General features: G+C 34.3%; 1 protein-coding gene across 6 annotated transcripts in view; it reads right to left on the minus strand.

The window, feature by feature from the left end:
• The window catches only part of LOC129926760 (probable phosphorylase b kinase regulatory subunit beta), a 48,581-nt gene that overhangs the window by 16,658 nt on the left and 12,454 nt on the right, over nt 1-19,469 (minus strand). For 5 of the 6 annotated variants that reach the window (XR_008778487.1, XR_008778485.1, XR_008778486.1 and 2 more), the window contains exons 5-10: nt 18,433-18,539; nt 17,776-17,872; nt 4,778-4,910; nt 4,299-4,452; nt 2,587-2,784; nt 1,156-1,208 (exon numbers count right to left, since the gene is read on the minus strand). Coding sequence is in view for 1 of the 6 variants with exons in the window: in XM_056032624.1 (XP_055888599.1) it covers nt 18,536-18,539 (4 nt within the window). In the remaining 5 variants the exon portion in view is untranslated. Of the gene's footprint in view, nt 1-1,155; nt 1,209-2,586; nt 2,785-4,298; nt 4,453-4,777; nt 4,911-17,409; nt 17,873-18,432; nt 18,540-19,469 lie in introns of those variants that run through there. The other variant, XM_056032624.1, reaches the window with a different exon arrangement.

Below are 19,469 nucleotides of genomic sequence, written 5' to 3' on the forward strand. Positions count from 1 at the left end.
TGGGTAAAGAAACCTCTGACATCGCTAGAGCCTTCATACAACTAGAAGAAGCATCTCGACCAGCAGGACTTGAGGTCAATGACAGTAAAACCAAGTACATCACAATGACAAGAGACAATCAAACAGAGGGACAAAATATCAAAATCAAAGACCACGAATTTGAAAACGTCCAAACTTTCAAATATCTAGGAAGTACTATTAATTTCAAAAATGACCTACTAACAGAAATAAAGGAAAGAATAGCAGCAGGCAACAGGGCATTTTATAGCACCCACCATCTACTTAAGAGCAAAATGATTTCAAGTAAAACCAAGAAAATAATATACAAAACTATAATAAGACCAGCAGCAATGTATGGAAGTGAGACCTGGACACTGACAAAGACATCTGAAAATTTACTTAACACTTGGGAAAGAAAAATCCTTAGGAAAATCTATGGTGCCATACAGGATGAAACAGGGTGGAGGACACGCACTAACCATGAGTTATATCAATTATATGAAGACCCACCAATAGTGAACGAAATAAAAAAGAACAGACTACGTTGGGCAGGTCACCTTGAAAGAATGTCAGACAACAGAGGGGCGAAAATCGTATACAGGCAAAAACCAAAAGGCAGGCGACTCAAAGGCAGACCCCGAATGCGATGGATAGATGACGTGGAAGCAGATCTGAAGCAGCTTGGGGTTAGGGCGTGGAGACGAAAGGCCCAGGAGAGATCTGAATGGAAGGATGTGTTAAAGCAGGCCAGAGCCCTCCATGGGCTGTAGCGCCACTGGGATGGATGGAAATGCATGACGAGTAGGACGTAATCATGTTCTTTTTTGAAGTAACGTCTGTATTATATAAGATAAGATAGGGAGGCTTTGTGCTTAGTTGAAATGTACCTGTACCAGAACAAATAACAATTTTTAAAACCAATTAAACAAAAATGTTTTTTTTTTAGTACTTTTCATAAATATAATCTTTTTTTTTTAAACATAGTTGGGTTCTTTGGGTAGATTAATTCGAATTGTGGGAGATGTACTATTACTTTATGGTGTAGTAAATGACACATTGATTAATTATTTTGTCATCAGTGTGCTAACAATTAAGGCAAATGAGAAACAACCTCTTTTTTTTTTTTAAACTTAATTAAAAGAAAAAAAAACTTACTGTAAATAAATTAAAATGACACCTTTGGTCCCTCAAATTCAATCCCATCAAAACTGTAGAAGAGAGATGTTTCACAATTATTAAGTTATTGGAGCAGCTAATAGAACAATATAATCTCATTGACCAATACAAATGTTTATTTGATCAAACACTTTTTGATAATTTGATAAAACACTCATTTTTTTTTATAAGAAAAAAAAACTTTTGTCCCCTAATAAAAACTGTTGATAGAAAAAAAAATAACAATTTGGTTTTAATCCAATATCTGTAAACTCTAATAGTAGTAATAAAAAAATACTTGTCTAAATGTTTAATATTCTAAGACAACTTTGTAATTCCAACATAAAAGACACAAAGTATTTTAAAACCCCAGTGTTTTAAAAATGCATTTGATCTGATTAAGATAAAGGGAAGTGAGACTATACAGACAAATCAATCATCTTTTCTTTTTAAATAATTTACTTTCCATTTCAATGCTTGGAATTCTATAAAAAAAATGGGAGAATAATAATTGTAACAGTCGTTTTGATATTGTTACGAATCTCACTATCCAAGCTCTCTGCAAACTGCACCATACACCACCAACTTAAAGAACTTGACAACTCAGGGCTCCAAAGTAACGTAACACTTTAATGGTTGAATAAATAACATCCAATACTGTACAATTGGCAGCACGTAACACAAGACTGTACAAATATCTCTTCGATAACACTGTTCCGCCGTATCAACTCTTGCACTGGCCTCTCCGTCTCATTCCGGGCTTGCACTGGGTTCAACAGTTCAGGACTGACTTCACACACTAGGCTCGTTGTGTCGGACTCGATCGCAGACCAAGATCAAGACGCCAGCCGTCTCAACTGTACTTGCCAGTACTCCGCACTGAACCGTCGTAATGCTCCGTACAGAACCACACCGCTGAACTGTGCTGTAGTCGACCGGACTGTAGTGAACCGGGCTCTGAACCCCTGCCGTGAACCTTGCTGTAATGAGCCCCTTTTCTCGACCGTCTTGACTGCGACACCTCCTCTCTTATATAGGGTCCCTACTGGCCTTCTCGAACCGGACAGAACGCCGCTCGACATTTCCAGGTGGTCAGATGACTACAACTCTCGTGACGCTCCTGAGCTCTGTTCATGACGTCGATCCTTCCCGAACCGCCGTCGATCCTTCCCGAACCGCCTTGTTGACACTCGTCTCGGCTGACCGTCGTAACTCGTCACGGTTGACCGCTCGTCTAGCGCTGGCCTGGGGCGATTTGCGTCGGCTGACTACACTCACACCACTACCCCCATCTGTGCCACCACCTGGTTTATAACAATATATTTGTGTTTCATTTGAAGAGTTAAAAAAACAGTACTGAGGAACTTGAAACAAAATGTACAAACTCAAAACATAGCGTGTAAAGTAAGAACTATTTTTTTAAACTCATACCTTTATTTCAGCAGAGCGGTAATACTTTCTATTTTTGTCCTCTATAGCTGTTTTGTACCTTTCTTTAGGAAAATGTTTGATACCAAAGTTGCCTTTTAACTTGCGAATGACCTTCTCAATTGTTTTCATTCTAACCTCATCTTCATTTATGACTAATGCAGGCCAACTTACACTCAATAGAAGAGAGGCATCAGTGTTCTGCGATACAAAAAAAAAAGTCATTTAGAAAAGTTCAAGGATACAAGAGTATGCAAATATCAAGATCCAGGATTCTTACACATTATAAGTTCACAAGATTAGGTTTTGAGGAATATACATGGCAGCAGAGTAGTAAAGTGCTTGGTTTCCTGATGAAACTGACTAGATCTCACATTATGCCATAAAAGTGCTTTATTTTCAACTACATCTGTAGATTCATTTATTTGCAATGCATATGTACTGCATATTTCTTATTTTCAAAGCAAGTAACAATTTTTTTGATAGCTCATCAAATGGTATGATTTAATAATTGGTATAAGTAATTACTCCAATTACTCCACCCCCCCCCCCCCCAATAAATGAAAACAACCTAACATAAACATAAAATTAAAATACATGATGCAAAATAGAGCCATGAGATTTATAAAAAACAATTATTCACATTTGAGTAACACCATTGGTAAAGTCACTTAACTTAGAGATGCTTCTGAACTAAAGACTAAAAAGTAAAGTAGTAATAAAACATTAAACACTGAACAATAATTTGCAAATACAAAACACACCTAATAATAAACTAAGAAAGACACAAAGATAAAGGCACATTTCTTTTTCCATATGCTAGGACAAGTTTGTCCAAGTATTCCTTCCCCGGTGTCATTAGAGCATTGAACAGTTTGTCTGAATTAGCCAGGTTAATCATGCAAAATGAAAACCATGTAGTGGACTGTGCAGAGACTAAATAATGGGATATTCAAAATAAATGTCAGTTCCTATTAAACATGAATACAAACTGAAAATAGAAAGAGTTGCTGTGGTTGAGAATAGGAGATGTAAGACTAATAGCAGTTGTAGACTGAGTGATCTACAAAAATGTAGTCTCTCTGCTAGGCTGCCTAGTAAAAGTAAAGTAAAGTTCCCCTTTCAGACCTTGTGGTCTATAGGGCAGATGATGTAAAGGTCATCTGTTTCTGTGGCCTACGGTTAACAAGGGTGTCATGTGGCCAGCACAACGACCAACCGCCTTTACTTTTCCCTAACTAATGTCAGGTACCCATTAGAGCTGGGTGGACTCAGAGGCGCCCGAAGATCCTGAAATTAAAAATCCGTCTTCACCAGGATTCGAACCCCGGTCCCCGGTTCAGAAGCCAAGCGCTTTACTGCTCAGCCACCGTGCCTCCTGGCTGCCTGGTACCTAGTACATAAATTATTTTTTCTTTGGCCTCATATTACAATGGTAAAATGATTATAAAGAGGTGAATAAAATATGGTTAAATATAGATAAGATCTTAAAAGGATACAAACAGATCTCCAAACTGGCCACAGCACCAGAGCCCATGTACTATGCTAATATCTTCGACCATCAAGTCCCCAAAAAGAACCTTTCAAGTTAGTTACGTTATTAGGACTCATAGTTTTGCACTTTGCCAAGAGTCTGCCCACATACTTTTTTTTTTACTTTTGTTATCTTTCCATTGTCATTTTTTTTTTACAAAGAGGCTTTGTTCTTTGCTTACCTCAGAGTTTGATTCCCAGGGTAAGATAGTTTCAAATATTGTTCTGTTCCTGTGGTGGGCATCAATATTAACAAAAATCCCAGACCAGGCGGCTCCATGCTCACCAAATAAGTTACATTCATTGACTGCCTTACTGCTGCTCTAGCCATGCCAACTGAAATGATGTCAAATACAATAATATATTTCTTAAACATCTTGCATTTCTTGCTTATGATAAGATAAGATTATGTGTTCTATTTCATTAAATTAGATGTCAATGAATAAAAAATTAGATATCCAGTATTATATTTATTTTTTGGGGGATATCTGTTTCCATTTTTATGTTTTTTTACCATTGTTATATCTAGTAAGCATGCATCTCTATTCTTCCATTGTTTATGTTACCAGCATGTATCTCCATTGTTATAATTATCAGGCTCTCTGTCCTTATTATTATATTTACCTGGCATGAATCTCTATGCTTCCAGTGTTATATTTACCTGGCATGAATCTCTGTGCTTCCATTGTTATATTTCCTCTTTCCCACATCCCAGAGTCAGGTGTTCTATAAGCTCTCACCACATAAAAAACTAGATTCTGTATGAAGTTGACTTCATCTGTTGAATGAATCCCCTGAAATAAAAGTAGGAAAAAATTAATTCATTTTAAGCATCATTTCTGCAATCATCAAATACAAATTCAACTTATAAATATGATAAGAGCGGCACAACACATTTTTTTAAAATCAATGTTGCCTTTCATGATACTGTACCATTGTTAATTGGGAGAACTGAAAAAAAAAATCCTTTTCAATAAATACCAAGAATAACAATAAAAAGAAAGATTTTGTTATTGGTTATTTAAATAACAATATGAGTACAAGCAACAAGTACAGGTAATAATGAAAGTGCCATGATGTAGGAGATACTGTGTCTGGCAGAGAAGGGGCAAAGTTGAACAACTGGCAACTAAGCCAGGTAATCATCAGGTAGGAAAGGCTCATTAGCTTGCCATCCACCTAGAAGGAAAAAACAGAATCCAAACTCTGCTGCCTTGCGGCTGTGCCCAACATGGGAATAGCTTTGGTAGTCAAACTGGTTCCCGGTCATTTCATCCCCGGTCACTTCATCCCCGGTCATTTCATCCCCTGGTCACTTCATCCCCCGGTCACTTCATCCCCGGTCATTTCATCCCCTGGTCACTTCATCCCCCGGTCACTTCGTCCCCGGTCATTTCATACCCTGGTCACTTCATCCCCGGTCATTTCATCCTCTGATATTTTCATCATCTGATCATTTTTATCTAACAAATTGTAATTTTAAAAATCATGAAATTAGCAATATTTAATGTATTTATTTTTTATTTAAATGACAAAATTGTAAGATGTTAATGTTTAAAAGGAATTGAAGCAAAACTTCTACAGGCGACATGATATCCCGAGGATGGGTGAACTCAGCCTTTATTAGAAAAAAATAAAACCTTATTTCAAGGCTAAAAATGACGCACCCATTTTCAAGAAAGAGCGATTTAAAAATAAAATAAAGTGAAACATGGTCGTACTTTCACCACACCTTGGCCTTTGATGATAAGTTATCAGCGGCACGGTCATAATTATTGTAATCGCACTTCTATCTCTCAAATGATTTTTTACTACTTCCACCAAACCTTGGCCTTCGATCCAGATAATATTATGATATTACAACCCCCACATCCAATAGAAGCGCTATAGCTAAGTACACACCCAGATTTACAATATAATATAAGATTTCTCTTTAAGAATACAAAGTGGAAGAGGAAACACTATAAACACATTAGTAACAAGTCATAAAATGTCAAAAAGCATTCTACATAATCATATTTATATACAAAATATTTAATTGGGGATGAAATGACCGGGGATGAAGTGACCGGGGGATGAAGTGACCAGGGGATGAAGTGACCAGGGGATGAAATGACTGGGGATGAAGTGACCGGGGATGAAATGACCGGGGATGAAGTGACCGGTCACCAGTCAAACCTGTGGAAAAAATCAGGAACTTGTGACCTTTGGGCAGCTTGCAGCACAAATGCTACATCCTGGCAGAAACTGTGAAGTCATTAATACCAAGCAGTATCAGCACCTGTGTTCCCTAGGAAAAAAACAACTTTTTTTGGAGCAAGGGGAACTTATGTGGACAACATTGTTCTGACCATAGCTAATGTCCAGGCCATCCTCTAATTTCCATGAGATGATCCCTAGTTGCAGGTGACTGATAAGGTCATTGTTATTGTGGGAGAAAAAAAAGGTTATAGTTCTTTTTCCCTCATTCTTTGACATATTCATAATTGTATAATTAGAAATGGAGGTGCAATGGATGAGCAGTAAGCCCTTGGCCTCTGAGCTGGGTGTCCCAAGTTCGAATCCTGGTAAAGGCTGCAATTTTTAATTTCAGGATCTTTGGGGGCCTTTGAGTCCATGCAGCTCTAATGGGTACCTGACATTGGTTGGGAAAAGTAAAGGCGGTTGGTCATTGTGCTGGCCTCATGACACCCTTGTTAACTGTGGGCCACAGAAAAAGATGACCTTTTCATCATCTGCCCTATAGACTGCAAGGTCTGAAAGGTGAACTTTACTTTTTTTTTTTCTATAATTAGAAATGAAAATATTACTTGCTGAAATAGTATTTTTATTTACTGGTATTCCAGGAGATATAGTGCAACTCTGTAATACAATAGAAATATCATTTTTTTATTCTTGTAAGACACACAAAGGTTCAGCAAGTTCAAGTTCCTATAAAATGTTGTATATCTTGAGCTATGCTAGGTAAGTATATTTGTTACATCTAAAGTGTGCTAAATGAAATAACATCTAAAAATATTAAGAATATTAAGAAACAGTTTCAGGTGAAATAAAATCCTTTAAAAGTTTTCCCCATGTCTCTCTATGCTTTAAATAACTAATAACTTTTTCACAACTTCAAGACATTTGTACTGGTGACTGATCATTTCATCCCTGGTCACATCATCCCCAATCAATTCATCCTTGGTCACTTCGTCCCCATTTAAATATTTTTTTCTAGTTGTGTAACTGTGCTGTTAAGGCTTCGCCTTTAAGCCCTTGTTTATCTAATATATAAATATGTTTATTTAGAACACTTTTTGATATTTTGACAGTTATTATAGTGTTCCTTCCACTCTTCATAATTTTTGAGAAGTGAAATAATATATGTAAATAAGTAGATATATTGAAATGCAGGCTTTGTATTTAGTTCTATTGTTTCTGTTTGCTATAGGGATGCCAATATTATCCTGCACATTTTGTGTTAATGTTATGAACAAATGCCAAGGTGTGGTGGAAGTAGGGGAAATCTCTTGAGAGATACAAGTACAATTAGAATAATTATGATCATGCCGCTCTAGGCTGATTACTTATCAAAAGAGGTAAATGTGAAAGTGATGGAAATCTTTTGAGAGATAAAAACAATTAAAATACTTATGATCATGCTGCTGATAACTTTTCTCCTGACGGCCATCTTTTTTTATTTTATCTTTAATTGTCAATCATTCTTTCTTGAATATGAGCATGCAACTTCAAACCCAGATATAACATTTTATTTTTTCTAATTTCTAATAAATGCTGACTGCAAAAATACATAGCACTGGCTAAGAAATTAAGAATGATGTTGTAATGACACAAGATGCGTAGAAGTTGATGTGAATCGGGTTTTTCCTAAGTAATGTGACGAGTAAGAACAGAGTAGGATGACGAACAAGAAGAATAACGGACAAGACGCCTAGGAGGACGACGCTGGGCTAGCGACGACAGAGGACTGTGCCCTTTTTATTGTTCATTAAATTGTTGAAGTTATCAGCCTGCGTTATTAAGTATATTCTTGATTCATTCTGTTGTTGTGTCATATGGACTCGCATGCACCATTAACATATATATACTCATCAACAAAATAGACCATCAACAGAAGTGGCGACCCCGACGGCCAGGGCGTCATTTTGATCTACAATCTAGTTAACTTCGTGTTCTGGATATATCTACAGTTCTACACTTGGCGAAGTACACTGGAGAAGTACTGGATTAACATTCGTTTATTTCTACTAGATCTACTAGATCTACCCTACGTCTGTGCTAATTATCTGGACTGCAGCTGGATTTTGGCATCTTTGTTCCAGTGGATCTAGACTTTCTATTAGAGAAAATTCGAAACCGTTACCAGCGTCTAGCTTTGTCAGCCAGGTTGGATATTTTTAGATTGAACCTGGATCTATATATAGATCTATATTGACTATATCTATTGTGTCTGAATCCAGAACTATTTCGTCCGTTGAAGTGATCTAGGGCAGTCCGTCGTCAGTATACCTCTACCTATATACCTCAAGAGTGAAGATACCTCATTTAGTCAGGTTTATCTGTTTATTGTGAGTACGGAAAGTCACCTGAGTCTACATATCTAGTATCTACAAGCTGACCGTTGGAGTCACCTTGTCAGGTTTGTTTTTCAAGCTATTGACTGTTGCAGTGTTGCTGAGCTTGCAATCTAATCTACACACGAGTGATGGTATACCCTACTACCACACTGCGTGACCATCTATTCAACTTGTAAAGTTGACTAATTTATATTCATCAAAAGAGAGAGTTGGACTTAGTCATTTTTTTTACCTCTCTTGAGACAGCACCACCAGCTTGTCTCAGTATTGACTTATGTTCCTGACCTGAAGACAGAAGCCAGCACCATACCAACAGATCATCAAGTGGAACCGGAACCTTGGAACCTGACCAGAGGACTTTATCTGAGAACCGTACCATACTGTGGCAGCACCAGGAGAGATTGGCCTAACTCAGTACTGCCTGTCGAATAGCCTTTGTGGGAGCACACCTTGCCTTGCCTAAGACTAAGATAGTGGGGAACTTGTGTGGAACTGACCGTTGTAGCTCCGTGGACTGAACAAAGGGGATCTAACTAAAGATAAGTTTATTTTTTCTCTCCATTATTATTAAAGTCTATTAGGGACAGTAGATCTTTGTTAAGAGCAGGTTGCCTGATAAGGGCGTCATTATAGGACACATTAGAAAGTGGACCTGCTCCATTTAATAAAGTCTCGATAATTGTTTAGATTGTCTTGTTTTGTTCGTATCCACATACATTTTTTTTTTTTAGAAGTCAGGTGAAGTTATCTTTATTTGTCTCTTTCAGTGTATACTTCCTCTAAAAAGATTCATCTCAATAGATTTATTTTTTTGTGTCTTATTATGTTTATTTTACATTATTCTTATTATATATTAGTAATTTTATCTTAAGTAGATAAGGTAAGCCACGTTTAATCTAGATTATAAATTCTAGATTGTTTCCAGGTATTAACTAAATTGTTATACCTTAGAGCCTTAGATCTATTTTATCCTGAAGACAACTGAGTCTAAGGAGTAAGTATTTATATATATAAATCTTTTGTCCTGATTAATCGGTTGACATTATTTTATAGATGTGTTTAAACACCGTCTAATTGGTCAGAATAAAAAAAATTTTTGTCAGTATCACTGGATTGTGATTTACTGTTGGAGGTATAATATTGATTTATCTATTTGAAGTTGTATTGAATCTAGACTAGTGACTAGAATAGTCCTAGGGGTATTTATTGGCAAGAAGTAAGTCCATTGAATTAAGTATTGAGGTATTGATAAAAGTATATGATATTTGTTTATGTGGCCTAAAGTAAGTCCACTGAATTAAGGTGATATAAAATTTGGAGTTGTATTCAAGTATTGTGGCTGTGAGTAAGTCCACTGAGGTAATATTTGTTGATATAACATTGAGCAAAGGTATTTAAATATATAAATATTTATATATTACAAGAAGTATTTGAAAGTGAGTTTTTGTGAAAACTAAATTGTGATATTTAGGCCAATAGGAAGGCCATATCAAAACTATATTGAGACATTGTTTAAAATAAAATAAGCATAATGGCAACAGCTACAAACTTTGATTATATGGAGACTTTTCGCCAGCAAATTATTGCTGAGGCTAAACAATTAGAACTTAAAGGGAAGGACCTAACTAGCTATGTACAGCAAATGGTGACAATAGAGAGAGATAGAATAGATCAGATAAGGGAGAAAGAAAAAGATAGGGAAGCACAATTAATAAAAGAAGAAGCAGATAGGAAATTACAATATGATAGGGAAGCACAATTAATAAAAGAAGAAGCAGATAGGAAATTACAATATGAACTTGAGAAATTGAGAATTGAAGCTGAACAAAATAAACAAAAAGTTAATAGCAATAGTACTAATGATAGATCTAATACTAATACTACCAGTGCCCCAGACAATCACATTGAAACAAATAATAGTAATAATCATACATACAACACTAATATTTCAAGTGATAACAACCATAGGTTGAGGAAAAAACTACAACCCTTTCAGGAGGCTAGAGATTGTATTTCAGATTACCTAAAGAGATATGAAATTAAAATGGTTAATTGTAATATAAGGGAGGAAGAGTGGTCTCAAATTTTGTTAGACTTTGTACAAGGGCAAGCTCTTACAATTTGTCAAAACCATAATCATACTGTACAAAATAGCTACCAAATTTTAAAAAAGGAATTGCTGAATGCATATGGACACAATGCCAGCACATTCAGAAAAAAATATTTTGAAAACACACCTTCCAATCAGATAGAACCACAAACCACTATAAATTTGGAAAAAGACTATTTTAATAAATGGCTGGAATTTGAGAAGATTGACAGTACCTTTGAGGGATTAAAAATTTTTATATTGCTTGATAATTTTGTAGCTAAGTGTGACCCGCAATTACAATCATTTATCAAAGAAAGGAATCCCAAAGTTTTGGATGATGTTACTGAGATAATAAGAACATATAAAAATGCCTATCCCAACAACCTTTTTTCATGTAAAGATAAAAAGAATATTGATCTCATGGGATATACACAGGAAAACAATGAAAGAAGTAGAAATAGAAGTAGGGATAGCCAACATTTTAGATATAGCAATAGTAGAGATAGGTCAAACAACAGGGATGTTACATGTTATAGATGTGGGAAAAAAAGGACATATGGCTATGAGATGCAGGGGAACACAAAACAGGTCAAACAGTAGGAATAATTATAATAGATCAAGTAGTACACATAATTACAATAGGACAGATAGTAGAAATAATTACAGAGCAGACAGTAGGAATAGGTACAGCAATTACAACAACAATTACAATAATAACACATACAATAGGAGTAAAAGCAGGGAATATAAAAATAGAGATTCTGACAGAGTGTTTTTTGTTAGGGAAAATAAAAACAATTTTGCTTTCTACCCAGCTTTTATTAACAATGTTCCAATAAAGGCAATCCGAGATAGTGGCTGTAACACACTCGTGGTTCGGGCTGATCTCATTGAGGCGCAGTATTATAGGGGATATACAAGGAAAGTGGAGTTGGCAGATGGCAGTATAAAGGAATTAAAGTGTTTATTGAGACACCTTTTTACACTGGCCATTGTGAGGGAGTAGCCATGCCTAACATGAGACATGATATGTTAATTGGAAACTTAACAGGTTTGAAGGAATGTTCAAGACAGGAAATTGAAGCATGGGAAAAGAAATATGAAAGGTTACAGCAGAATAGGAATACTAAAACAGAAAATGACATTAGTAATATGGTAATAACCAGATCTAAGGATAAGCCAAAACAAGAAACTCAGTGATATGAATGATGAAATAGTTAATGGTGAAGAAGACAAAGACAAAAGAAGTTGAAATACAAGGTCAAAAACAAGACGAAACGCAAGCAGAAAAACAGAAAGATGGAACTGAAGAAATGAAAACAGAAGAATTGAAAGGAATAAACAAATTGGCTCAAGAACAAAAACAAGATAATATCATTGGGAAAACATATGACAGAATTAGTGACAGGAGAAATAATAACCCAATGGAGAAATATGTCATAGAAGAAGGAATACTATTTAGGAAAACAAAAATAAATGATAGAGAAATAAAACAATTAGTCTTACCACAAAAGTATTGGAAGGATGTCATGATTTTGTCACATGACAGTAATTTAAGTGGACATAGGGGTATAAAGAAATGTTTTAGAAATTTAGAAACTCAAGTATTTTGGCCTAAAATGAAAGGAACTATATCAAAATACATAAGATCATGTGATATGTGTCAAAGAAGGGGACTTAAGGGTAAATTAGGTAAAGCTCCATTACAGTCAATGGATGAACCAAATAAACCATTTCAAAAGATAGCAATAGACATCATAGGACCTTTAACTAAAACAGAACATAATAATAAGTACATATTGACAATAGTAGACATGTTCAGTAGATATCCTGAAGCAGTGGTATTATCCAATATAGACACAGAAAATATTATTAATGCTTTAGATCAAAAGTTCATAGTCAGACATGGGATACCAAAAACATTACTATCAGACAATGCTTCTATGTTTACATCTGAGTTATTTAAAAGATGGACATTAAAATATGGTATTGAACACATTAAATCATCGCCATTCCACCCGGAAGCCAACGAGCTTTGTGAACGCCTAAACAGTGTTATAAAAAGATCCTTAGCTAAAATTGTAGAAAATAATCAGAAAAACTGGGATCAATATATTAATTTTGTTCTATTTTCTCTTAGAAATAATATTCATAAGGCAACTCAATTTTCACCATATGAGTTAGTACATGGAAGGAAACCTAGGGATGAAATACAAATTTTTAAAGAAAGTTTGATCTTAAATAAAATAGAAAAGGAAAATGACAATGAAACAGCATTAGATTTAAAACAAATATGGGCGGAAGCTTTTGAGAATAACATGAAATATAAAGAAACAGTACATGAGAACTTAAATGAAAAAAGAAAATTAAGAACATTGGAGGTAGGAGACAAGGTATTACTTTTGGTAATTGACTTAAAAAACAAATTAGGAACACAGTGGAAGGGTCCATTTGTTGTTACAAATAAAACAAGTGAAGTAAACTATAAGATTAATATGAATGGAAAAATAAAAACATATCATATAAATAATTTGAAGTTATACAATGAGAGAAATGAAAATCAATTTCAAAATTTGGATACAGAAGTAAACAATGAAAATCAAACTCAAAAGTTAGATACAGAAACTGTGGAAAATGAAAATCAAGTAGATGAATGTTTAATTGTTTTAATCAATGAGGAAACTAATGAAAATGATATTAAAAATATTCCTATACTAGAAACTAAAGATAATCAAACATGGGAAAAACTGAATTTAGAAAATTTATCTCCAGAAAAAACAAAAGACGTAATAAATGTAATCAGTGATTTTAAAGAAATGTTTTCCAGTTTGCCAGGAAAAACAAATATCATAAAGCATGACATAAAATTAACTAGTGACAAACCTATTTTCATGAAGCCTTATAGGATTCCATTACACTTACAGGGAAAAGTTAAAGATGAAATAGACAACTTATTAAAACTAGGAATAATAGAACCATCCAATTCAGCTTATGCTTCACCAATAGTTATAGCAAAGAAAAAGAATGGGGATATAAGGTTATGCATAGATTATAGACAGTTAAATAAGATAACTGAATTTGATCCTTACCCTATGCCTAACATTGATGACATATTACACAAATTGTCCAATGCTAAAGTATTTACAAAATTGGATCTGACAAAAGGATATTGGCAAATTCCTTTAACCAATAGAGCTAAACCTTATACTGCATTTATCACTCCTTATGGAATATTCCAATGGAACTTTATGAGCTTTGGGCTTATAAATGCTCCAGCTACCTTTAATAGGATGATGATGTCGGTTATAGGTCATAGAAAAAATGTAATCTGTTACTTAGATGATATATGCATTTTTCATGAGGATTGGAAAGAACATTTAAAAGGAATTAGGGAGATTTTTGAGTTAATTAAACAAAATGGTCTAACAGTTCAAGCAGAAAAGGTAGAGATAGGCTTAGAAGAAATCACATTTTTAGGGCATAGAGTTAAAAATAATACTATCAGTCCCATTGAAGATAATGTAAAGAAGATATTAGAAATAGAAATACCAACAACACAAAAACAGATTAAATCAATACTAGGGATGATAAACTATTATAGAAAATACATACCAAATTTAGCAGAGATAGTTGATCCATTAAACCAGTTATTAAAGAAAGGACAGCCTAGAAAAGTGACTTGTAATAGAAAGTGTGTAGAAGCTATAGAGAAAGTTAAGCATATTTTTTCTACAAATTTGATATTGAGATTACCAGATGTTTCTAAAATATTCTATGTCACTACTGATGCTTCTGGTAGTGTTATAGGAGGTTGTTTGATGCAACAGTATGATAAATTACACCCAATAATTTATGTAAGTAGGAAATTATCTGATACTGAGAAGAGATACAGTGTCATAGAGAAGGAGGCTTTAGCTGTTGTTTGGGTTGTAACTAAGTTGGAAAGCTATTTACTGGGAAACAAATTCATATTGTTATCTGATCACAGGCCTCTAAAGTTTATGCAAGAAAAAAGTATTAAAAATGGTAGATTATACAGGTGGTTTCTAATTTAACAAGAATATAATTTTCAATTAGAGGCTATTAGGGGAGAAATCAATATTGTAGCTGACATGTTGTCAAGAGTTACAGTGAGATAAACTGGTGTAAATAATGATTATTCATTTTGATTTGTTTATGCATGTATATATATGTATATGTTCTAGTCAATGGGTATGAATAAGTTGTTTATATATGGATACTATATTTTTTTCCTTTAAAGGGAGATAACTCAGTAAAATATAAATTGGGAATTTTATTAAATCAAGGGAGATAATTATATATATAAAAAATTTTCAATAATTAAAGTCAAAGGTGTAAATTAAAGTAAGTATGATCATTTACAGTCATTATTTTTTTTTATATAATCATTATCATTCATTAGTAAAAGGCTAGGTCAGTTTGGAAATGGTAAGTGGAGAGAAAATATACTTATTGGTACCCAACAAAAAAGTTAGGTAGAATAATTTGGAAAGCTGTTTTGACACAAATATTACATTTTGTCTGACAGGAAAGGTTTGGTGTGATGTGAGGCGATCAATGTACGTATAGCCAATGACAGTATTTACTCTGAAAAACTCTGTTTTATGACTATGGATTCAGCAAAGGCATCTTCGTATGTGGACTATATACATGTGTATTTACTCTGAAAAACTCTGTTTTATGTCTGTGGAATCTACAAAGGCATCGTCGTATGGGGACTGTATACATGTCTTGATGGACTTAGTACTATTGGTTGGTGAAACTATTACACTGGACTATACTATTTTATCGTCAATGACATGAGTGATGATTAGAACACCGTATACCAGATGCTTTCTTACTAATAACTGTATTGGAACTGTACATATTGTTTTCTTGGTGTCAACATTCAACTACAGTGTGAACTTTGTGACATAGGAACATGGACACCAGGAACTGATGAAGATGGGAAACATGATGATGTCCATCAAGATCAAGATATATGTTTGTTTTGTCTTTCCCCAAAATTTTGGCCATGTATATTGTACAGACATGACAGTAGGGATAGTGTTTTAGACTGAAAAAAAAAATTGACAAATTTTTTTTTTTGATAAAGGGGGGAGGAAATATGTAATGACACAAGATGCGTAGAAGTTGATGTGAATCGGGTTTTTCCTAAGTAATGTGACGAGTAAGAACAGAGTAGGATGACGAACAAGAAGAAAACGGACAAGACGCCTAGGAGGACGACGCTAGGCTAGCGACGACAGAGGACTGTGCCCTTTTTATTGTTCATTAAATTGTTGAAGTTATCAGCCTGCGTTATTAAGTATATTCTTGATTCATTCTGTTGTTGTGTCATATGGACTCGCATGCACCATTAACATATATATACTCATCAACAAAATAGACCATCAACAATGTACAGCAATACGAATCAATGGATTGTTTTCTGTACCAACTTTCAATAGCCTATCTTATCTTTCAATTAACATGCAAAAACAATTTAGCTCTATAAACGTTAGCTCTTTATCTATAAATGATTTCAATTAACATGCAAAATAATCTTTACATTAGCTCTATATCTATAAATGTTAAATTTGTATATTTTTAATGACATTATATTCTGTTCTTATTTAATGTGTCACACTTTTTGTCTTGTAAATGAAATAAAATGAAATACTGTTAATTTCAAACTTTTTACAATTATTATTTGGTGGATAAGAGGATGAAATGACTAGCGGATGAAATAACCAGGGGATGAAATGAACAGGAGATGAAATGACCAGGGGATGAAGTGACCGAAGATGAATTGACTGCGATGAAGTGACTGTGAATGAAATGACCGGGAGCCATTTGTATCAGTCTTCTGCTGTTTTTAGTGATCTTTAGTTCCTAAAGCTAATTATATTTATTTTCTAAATCTGTGTCATGCATAGTGTATGAAATATTTAGATATGTAAACAAAAAAATAATCTTGAGACTTACATCCATATTTGTGAATCAGCTTAAAGTGTCAAGGCTCTACATTCATAAAACAATGATTTGACTAATGACTGCATAAGTATAGAGTGGGGGTTAGCGTGATATTGTTATTGTTCAACCATTCCAGTAGATTCCCACCCTTTGTCAACCTGAAATAACTATGAAAAGGTTTTCCATCTGTCATGATCTTTCCCAGTGAAAAGAAAGGTCATGTTGTCTCTCACAACAGTTTTAATCTAGTCAACTAGACTCTCTGAAGTGTCTTTCAGAGTTGCACTAATATTATAGAAGAGCAATGCTAATTTCATTTCACAGTTCTTTAGTATGGGACAATCTTTCACAAATTAATCACAAGCTAAAGATTTGTTTTGTATTATTCTTACACTGTAAAACACTAAACTTATTATTTTTTTTGTTGTAGATTTAAGATTTTGGTTGATAATTTTAACATTTAAAGCTATAAGCTTTTCTTTTTTATATCTTATCTTCTTATCTTATACTATACAGACCTTACTTCAAAAACGTTATAAATAGAGATTGTTAGAGGGAAGCACTGATCATGTTAATGACACTTAAAGTATATAAATGTTTGCATCAGTCAAACACACCAGCAGACTTTTTAAAAATGATATATTGAATTGCTCATGTTAATTAGTCACTTAATGACTTAAGAAAATTGAAGACTATTTCCTCTCATCCCAAACCTCATGGAGGATGGGAGAGGATTGTGGCAGACAGATTTTAAACCCAGAGCCATCAGTCCAAAGCAGGTGTACAGTTAGCATAATTGTATTATGAAATTGGCTAACTTTGGCAGACTCATTTCATGATTGAAAAAGATTAATTGAGAATTTAAAGAACTAGAAATCATTTATTTGTCTCTCTGAGCATTCTATCAAGTTTTGTTTTTTAATTGTTAATCTACTGTTTAGTTTATGTACTTTTGTTGCAATGCTAAATGTCTTTTGATCCTGAAGTCTCTAAACCTAGTGTTTCACTGACCTAGTTGTTGGCCTCACTGCTGTTTTTTTAAGACTGTTCTAGTATTGGTATGTTTCCTTGAGTTGAGGAATCCAAATCAAAGGTGTTCATTTATTATCTGAAATATAGGTTAAATAGCATTTCTATTTTTGTTCTTATTAAATTGGAAAAACATTGTGGTGGTGTTTTTTTAAAACTCCTGACAAATGGCATACAAAAAAAATCCATTTTGATCAAACAGGTCTTATGTCTGCTTGGTGGCACATGATCTATTATCTACTCAGGGATGTAAGACATCCTCCATCAGGCATTTATCCTATATGCTCTGTATATTGCTGAATTGTTCACTTGTAAGGTAATTTGTTATGCGTGCAGCATAGTGTGAATGTGGAAAGGTGCAAATTTGTGTTGAAATAGGAAGAGAAGAAACCGAAAAATGGAGTAATTTAATTGACATATTATTGTTTGTTAATCAAGATTAAGAGTCTCATCTGCTCGTAACATAACTAATTTACTGACTCGTTTTAGGATTATTCATTTTTAGATTAGAATCAATGTCCAAGCACTCATGCACTATCCATGTAACTTTTGCTTTTTACATTAGGTTACTAATAGTTTTATCTTTCTACATGGCTGTGTCTTTGGCTACAGATTCCTGATGACCAAGAAACAACTTACTTGCAAATGTTCTTATACTTTGCCTCTGTATGCTGGGTAACCAGTGACAAGATCCAATGTAGAGTGCAGGGCATATGCTGGACTTAATTGGATTTGAACTTTTCTACCTTTGAAAAAGAAAAAACATTTGTACTCAAATCTAGTTTAAATTTGATATTTACTTAACACACTAAAATATTCAGACAAAATTATTCATTCAATTTATTATCTTCATTATTGTCAAATAGTTAAGGTTATGTTTGTACGATTTTCTATTTCATGTCAACTGGAAACATTTTAAATTTGAAGTCTACTAGAAAACATTATATGCTTTTTGTTACCATGGAGAAACTTTTTACTTGACATTTAATTGAGAACAATGATGAATGTGCTTTTTATTTAAAGACACATAAGTTAATAATGCTATTTGATTGAGAAATATCTAATGAAAGATAACTTAATAATGCAGCCAACTACTTCTTCTTCTTCTTCATCGTTCTCATTGTTATGTTGGAGTGTTCATATGACTAGACCAATACATGAGATGAACTGCGCAGTGGTTTCCAAATCAGGGAGCTCTCCATATAGTTTTCTTTCTATTGGGCTGATTTGGGGCCAATGTCTTATACGGGCCTCTTGGTAAAGAGAGCAGTTTTGGAGGACGTGGTCGGCATTCTCTGGTGATACTCCACATGGGCAGATTTCACTGGTTCCAATTTTGAGCTTCTGGTGCATGTGTTGTCGCATTCTGTTGTGTCCGGTCCTGAGTCGAAAGATTAGACGTTGGTCTTGTCGGGATAGCTTATAGTAAGCGTCATCTTTCTTGTGATTTGGATGAGAGATCGTCCATTTCTCATTTATTTTGTTTACAATTAATTTCTTCATTTCTTCTGGATAGAGTGCAGAGTTTATTTGAGAGTTAGTTCTCTCACTCTTGGCGAGTGTGTCAGCCTTCTCATTTCCTTCTAGTTGTATATGGGCTGGTATCCATTGAATAACAGTTTTTTTGCTGTTGTTATTGAGCTTTGTAAGTGCTGTTCTGAGGTTTTTAATATAAG

This window comes from Biomphalaria glabrata, chromosome 6 (genome assembly GCF_947242115.1).
Source record: "Biomphalaria glabrata chromosome 6, xgBioGlab47.1, whole genome shotgun sequence".
Classification (NCBI taxonomy): domain Eukaryota; kingdom Metazoa; phylum Mollusca; class Gastropoda; family Planorbidae; genus Biomphalaria; species Biomphalaria glabrata.